The sequence below is a fragment of the Benincasa hispida genome, chromosome 7 (genome assembly GCF_009727055.1).
Source record: "Benincasa hispida cultivar B227 chromosome 7, ASM972705v1, whole genome shotgun sequence".
NCBI classification, from domain to species: domain Eukaryota; kingdom Viridiplantae; phylum Streptophyta; class Magnoliopsida; order Cucurbitales; family Cucurbitaceae; genus Benincasa; species Benincasa hispida.
In genome coordinates, this window is record NC_052355.1 from 37,038,812 (window position 1) to 37,045,861 (window position 7,050).

The 7,050-nt window shown below is 42.5% G+C and overlaps 1 protein-coding gene across 1 annotated transcript; it reads right to left on the reverse strand.

Moving 5' to 3' along the window:
* Positions 1-826: 826 nt before the first annotated feature.
* LOC120081081 (vicilin-like seed storage protein At2g18540) lies at positions 827-2,406 on the reverse strand. Its single transcript, XM_039035759.1, has 3 exons — positions 2,163-2,406; positions 1,527-2,045; positions 827-1,014 (listed from the first exon to the last, which is right to left on the reverse strand). Exons 1-3 carry the CDS (start codon positions 2,404-2,406, stop codon positions 827-829), a joined length of 951 nt encoding a protein of 316 aa, XP_038891687.1.
* Positions 2,407-7,050: the final 4,644 nt, after the last annotated feature.

The window sequence follows — 7,050 nt, forward strand, 5'->3', positions numbered from 1 at the left end:
TGCATATAGAGAGAATTGCTACTCAGTTGTATTGAAAATTAACTAAGTATACAAGTAATTACAAATATCGCAATACAGAAAGTTTTGCCTGTACAAAGAATCAAAGAATTTAATTAAACAATGAATGAAATCAGATAACAGAATGGCCGCAATAAAAATTAATTTGTAAAAATTATTGAGGAACAAGAGGTTCTGGAGGAGGGTTCGGATGTGGTACTTGAGAAGTTTCTTCAAAAATCAGATGATGCCTGAGATGCGGAGGTACCATGGGTCCATGAAGATATGCTGTCAGAAAATTGAAGTACTCATGGTTACGCTCCACTAGTAGTCTTTGGTGCAGATGGATCGTATAAGTGTTGCGTTGAATATTGATCAACACATGCCTTGTCATGGTAGCACTGCGTTGTAAATCATCGACTCGCTCGATTACCGCATCAATTCTCTGGCCGAAGAAGGCTTGTTGCTAAGAGAAGAGTTCTTGCTATTGGGAGAAGAGTTGTTGTTGTTGGGCAAGAAGGGACCGCATATCTGCTAACTCAGCAGCTAAGGAAGTAATGATGGGTTGTGCCTACGATGCCTCACCATCGAATTTTTAGGGTTGGGCAGAAATGCCTTCACCCAAATCGTGTGGGTCATCAATATGCGATGGTGGAAGGGGAAGTTGCAGTGATGATGATGAAGGTGATGATGAGGCTATTGGGTATGCAGTTAGAGAATCTGGGGGAAGGAAAAGATTGGTAAAGTACTCGGGAAGGTGTGCGAGAGGGCTTAGAGGGCGAATTATTAAGGGTAAAGGGTCCAAGGGTTCTGGTTCTTGCGTTGAATCTTAGATTTTCTCCTTTCCCTTGTCGTCTCTGCGCTGTTTCTTCGGCTTGGGTTCTTGCGGCGCATTCAAATCAATGTTGGGCCTCTTTAAAGGGAGCTCCGGGTAGTGTGGGGAATCTTTGAGAAGCAACCTCAAAATCTTGACGTTTATTAGGCCGTGAACTTCTGCCATTGGCTCTTCCTCAATGCCTATACACATTGATAAGCATAAACTTGAGACAGTCCATGGGAAGAAATCTGATCTCTTATATGCCCCACAAAACCTCGAATTTGTCTTGCGATCAACTGGCCCACATCAATTGGAATCCCGCGCGCAATGAAATATACGACCATGACTCGATCTCTTAAAATTGTTTTGTCATGGGAAATTGGGATCAACCACTGTTTGACCAAATAGACCCAAAGCCGCACCTCAGGAGCAATGTCTTGAATGCTAGGGTCTTGATGCCTTTTAAAGAAACCGTCCACTTAGTGCTCGGTTGTGTTAATATTCGTAATGCATCTTCCATCTACTCTTCAGTGGGATCATCAATGATTTTGTTGCCTGATGCATTCGGGTTATTGTTCATCTGGTACAGTTCATTGATGTCCCTTTGCGCTGAAAGACACCATTTGCCCTTTTATGGTCACCACATCCTTGGTGCCATGTAGCCGTCTGTGGTAGAAGTCGCCCACTACTGTTGGAATGACTATGGCTAGACACTGGAAAAATGTGTCCCATCCACGTTCTACGATCATGCTCGTAATCAGGTCTGGTAGTGGCGTTGGCACAGGGAAAAAGCCCATCTCTATCAGCAAGTCATCGTTCTCCTTCTTTCTTGATGGACGCCCCTTTGCCAATGCGGGCTTGTTGTTCTCTACGACTACTTTGCCCTTTTCCTTGGTCAATGCAAGGCGGGATTTCTGCCTTCGTTTCCTTTCTCGCTCCTTGCGTTGTTCCTCTTTTTCCCGTTCAGCAAGTTCTTTTCCCTTCTTCCTTGTTAAGCGTTGCACGTTTGCTTGGCGCTTCTTCTTCTTCTCGTCCTTCTTCTTTTTCTCTCCTTCTGCCTTCTTATTCTTTTCTTCTGCCTCTTCTCTCTCTTCTATTTCAAACTCTTTTTCAAACTTATCGGAGGCCAACAAAAGGCATTGTTCCTCTTCGAGCTTCCTTATTTCTTTGACTCTCGATATTTCATTATTGCGGCGCACCTCCTCATCTTGTAATCTTTTCCTTCGACTACCTTATGCGATGATGAGTTGTGCCCGCAACATTTTCTCCTACTTCTCTTCCTCCTCTTTTCTCCTCCTCTCCTGCTCTTCTAATGCGTCAATCAAAATTGGAGGGTCCACGGTTGAACCTTGCGGCACATTCTCCTTGCGATGCCGCATCAAGGGGGTAGTATCTCCTTTTTCTCCTTCGTCAGTCGCAACCATTTGCATTGTTTCAAGATGCGCTGGTTCTCTAAGTTGCGCTGATTCCCCCTTGTCTTCCCTTATGAAGGTGGATTCCTCATCTAGCTCTAGGCTTGCAACCCTCTTTCTCCTCTCCTCTTCCTTCTTCAAGCGCCTTTCCTCCCGTCCGCGTTCTTTCTTCTCATTCATTTCTTACTTCTTCTTCAGCCTGGCCTCCTCATCTTCTTCATCCTCCTTCTCTTTGATCTTCTTCTCTGCTTTGCTTAGATGGGATGGCTCATCTTCTCTAGCCTTCTTTTCCTTGCTTTTCTCCTTCTTCTTCTTATTTTCAGCCCATTCGAGCTACTTCTCCGCCGTCGTTTCCTCCAAAGTGACTCTGATAGGTCCTTCATAGGATTCTACTTGAGTAGTTTCCTTAGGATCCACGATGACCAGAGCGCTTCTCCTTGACTCCTCCTTCGTCACTTCCTCCGTAGGCAGTGGTTGGTTTACAACCCCAGCCTCAGGCAGTCCTCCTTCTTTCTCCAGGTTGCTGAGAATGCTCCCAAACACCTCCTTATCGTCTTGTCTCTTCTTCTCACTTTCAGAGGAGAATGTTGGTGTTGGGAGTGGGGTGCTTTCAGACCTCTGCTCCCTCTTGAACTAAAGTGACCTAGCTGATTTCGCCGGGGTTTTCCAGCGACTCGAGGGATAGTCTGTGGCTGAGCAGTGAGACGACAACTGGCTGCAAGGAATGTTGCCTCTCGCATGGTAAGTTGGGTTGTCGAAGGTGATGAAGGTGAAGAAGATGGCTGGGAAGTCTGGTCTGCCATGGATGCCGGAGTAAAAGAAAACTGGAAAATCGTTAAGGTTCTGGGAAGGAAGAAAGGTTTGGTATGCAGAGACGATTTTAGGGTTTCTTTTTGCAAAATAAAGCAAGTAAATGATCTGAGATGAAGAGACCCGCTTATATAGGTTGGGCCTTGATAGGACTAACGCAGATTCTGCGGTTGGCAGGTCTCAAACTACTAAAAAAGCCTACCATTTGCACTCCTCACATTTATGAAGTTGCAGAGTCGTACGTTCTTTCAGCTCCAAATTCATCATGTCCTTGGAAGCTGAAGCGATTAGACTTCTTAGTTTGCAAAAAGAATTTTCTTTGGAGTTTTATTCGAATGGGCGCAAGGTAAAGAATTAATGTAATGAATTCATCAACGCAAATGCATCTTTGCAGAGGACGGGCAACAATGCATGTATCCCCATAACATACCCTTTAACTCAACGCATTTCTGGAGGACAGGTGCACGGTATTTCTACCAGCGCATCACTACCTCACCATAGTACATTTTTGCTAAGGACGGGCAAAGAACACATATGAGTGCAACATACCCCTCAACGCAATGCCTTTGAGTTGGATGAACGCAAAATGTATCTTGTTTGCACAAGATGCACCCATTATCGCAATGCATATCGGATGTTGATTGTTTTATTATTAAAATTTTAGTTTATTTTTATTTTATTTTTTTTCATCAACGTAAGCCACAAGGACCTTGTGGTACTAATTTTCTTCTTATTCAACAATCATTCACTAAGTTTAAGAATAACACATTTATGACAGAAAAGTTAAAGAAATTAAAGAGAGTACAGAAATACATGCAAGGGAATTAAATGAATCATAAATTCGTAAAGCATTGAAAGAAAAATTAAATGAAGTAGTAAATGACAAAGTTCATAAAACAATAAAGATAGGAATCTAAAAGAAAGCATGTAAACATAGAATTGAGATATGGACCGGAAGATAGTTTTCTTTGATGAACGCAATCCACACCTCTGCAACCAGTCCAGCTTGCCTGCCCAATGTCTTCAAGGACATTGCTCCTTTCCATGAGATCCCAGGGCTTTAGAATTGCTGGGCAACGTTCCAGGTGTTCTATTTCGAAGTTCAGATGCTAGCTGCCTCACTTGAATCTCCAAATTTTTAATTGAAGACGCCTGTGCCTGCATCACCGCATCATTTTTATCCATATATTGCTTGAGCAGGGCCTCCAATGAATTATTAGAGGTGTTTGAAGATGAGGGTTGTTGATTGTGCGATTGTCTCTGTTGACCCTGATTCTGATTCTGATTGTGGTGAAAAGGTGGAGGGTTTCCTCGATTCCCTGAATTGCTATTTTGATGGTTACTTGGCCCTTCTTAGTTTTGATTCCCTCCCACCGAAGTTAGGGTGACTTCTCCAACCAAGATTATACGTGTTGCTGTAGGGATTGTTCTAGATTGCATATACTTTCTGCATGTTCGATGGGCACATTTCCACTGCATGGCCTCCTTCACAATTAATACAACTAATTGCGGCCACTTGTGCTGGCGCATTGGGTTGCGCTGTTGTTTGGGAGAGGGCACCTTGAATTAAGAGCACACCATCGCAACTGGAAAATAAAAAAAAAGGGACAAAGGGGGGAAAAAACTTGGAAAAAAAAGGGGTTTACTACGGCCATTTGGTAGCCAAAGTAGTCACTATCTCCGTAGGGACAATGGCAGTTTCATTTCTTCTTCTTTCAGAGCCTCTTCCTCCATATCCATCATTAACCTAGTCATCCATATTCCGCGAGATACGGTCAAGGATGACCTTGGCCTCAGTGTATGTCTTATCCATAAAACCCCTGCCGCGGAGGCGTCAGCAACAGCCTGCATTGATACTGTTTAGGCCATTATAAAAGGTCTCCATCAGGATGCAATCGGGTATCCCGATATGTAGACAATTCTTCACCAGTCTTCTGAATCGCACCCAGGCGGTGCTAAGGGTCTCGTTGTCCATCTGTTCAATGTTTAGCACGTCCTTCCGTCGCCTTGCGTTGACAGCCGGAGGGAAGAACTTCTTCATAAATCACTCAACCAACTGATCCCATGAAGTAATCTCATTTGACTCCAATGAATGAGCCTACCTCTTGGCCTTATCCCTCAAGGTGTAAGGGAAGAGATATAGCCTGATACCTTCTGGGGTAACGTTGGGTATAGAGAAGTTGTCACACATCTCGACGAAACTAGTCCGATGGGCATGTGGATCCTTACCTTGCAAACCGCCAAACTGCCCCGCATTCTGAATCATTTGGAGCATGATCGATTTAATCTCGAATCTTGCATTCTCTTCAACTATTGGCCCTAAAATTCCGGGGGAAAAATCATATAGATTGGGAGCCGCATATTTTCTCATCGGAATGTTGCGATCAGCCGCAAGAAAAATGGGATCTTGCGTTGGTCGTCCCACCCCCTGATTTTACTTCAGGTGCCACATTATCATTATTATTATCTGCCATGTTGGCCTTCTTTCGCCTCGCTCGGTTCTGGCATGCCCTTGCGCGAAATGTACGCTTTATCTCTGGGTCAACCTCGAATTCTGGGTCAGTCCCAGTACTCATAAACATTTAAACTGCTCTTCGCGATAAACAGCTAGTACAAAGAGATCTGTCCTGCAAAATATCACAAACATACTCAACAATAACCGTTACTATCCCCGATAATGGCACCATAAACGTGGTACGCAGAAAATGTATCTTATACTATGTAACGCATATTCACACTACTCATGGATGAATGTAATGCAAGTTCATGTCCCCGGCAACGGCGCCATAAACTTGATACGTAGATTTTGATGTTATCTAAAAATAAGCATGTGGACAAATATGGATAATGATGAATGTGAATCATGCAAGCTCATGTTGCCATAAAATTGTTGACTTGGAATGGAAATGGAATGTGGATGATGTGTTATGCTTATTTAGACTTTATGTGATACTACTTCTTGATGTATGCGTTATTAATGGAATGCTTGTAGTATGCTATGCATTGTCACAAGTTTCCTTGCGCTGAAACTAAGTATAATTCCAACGTAAGTTTCTCGAAGTGATCCGAGGTCAAACACAGGGATTGCTTAGTTAATATGTTACATTTGTGATATATGCGATCGGGGGTTTTTCAATTAATAAAATTTGTGTTTATATATTTATTTAAAGTTGCGGTAAAGTAAAGTTGCAATAATAAGATAAAATGCGATAAAAGTAAACCTAAGCTATTATGATACAAGATACAGGATACATGATATATGATACTGAGTTTGAGACTAACTGTGAAGATTATACAAAAGGTCGTGTTATGCGGTGGCAAGTCTTTATGTATGAAACAGAAATAGAAAAGATAACTAGTATAAACATCACAAGTTATTAATTGCGTTAAAGACATAACTATGGTTCCGGTTTCCCTTGGTGTACACCTCTCGGTGATCGACCGTGTTCCCACATCTCTGTGGCGAACAGGGATGAACATAATGAACGCAAGGTTGCTTCCATCTCTGGAATTACTTCTCACTTTAGATAACGCATTCTTTCAACCTTCTCTCGACAGGAGGAATGGCATCTTCATTTCTGCTCTCATAGGCAAAGATGCCGTCTAGCATACTTTAGCTAAACATGTTTATTTCCTTAAAATAGATTAATTTACTTGTTAGATTCATGCTAATTACCAAGGGATTAAGAAAACATCATGGAGAAAGCGAATAACGGATGAACTAAAATAGACAGAAAGATGGAGATGGAAATAATCATGACATTCAATACTAATATTTAACATCTGATACATTGTGTGAATGATAGACTAAGAAGATGAATACAATTGATGATAAAGAGATAGAAACAAATATAGAAGAGTGCCAACGTCTTGACACAGATCTGGTCGGTGGATTTGCTTGTCGGCGTATGGAATGGATGAAAAGAAGAGCTTCCCTCTCGGGCTTGCTCGTCCGGTTGAAGTGACCTTGGTACAGAGTTTCAATGGCGGGGATTGAAAGGATTTGCACTGAGA

What these genes read in the sequence shown, in the direction of transcription:
- LOC120081081 (XM_039035759.1), bottom strand. Translation starts at nt 2,406, where the DNA reads ATGAATGAGAAGAAAGAACGCGGACGGGAGGAAAGGCGCTTGAAGAAG. An exon ending in CAAGGAGAATGTGCCGCAAG is followed by an intron (nt 2,046 to 2,162) that starts GTTCAACCGTGG and finishes TCATCGCATAAG; the next exon opens with GTAGTCGAAGGAAAAGATTA. An exon ending in ATGGGACACATTTTTCCAGT is followed by an intron (nt 1,015 to 1,526) that starts GTCTAGCCATAG and finishes CAATGTGTATAG; the next exon opens with GCATTGAGGAAGAGCCAATG.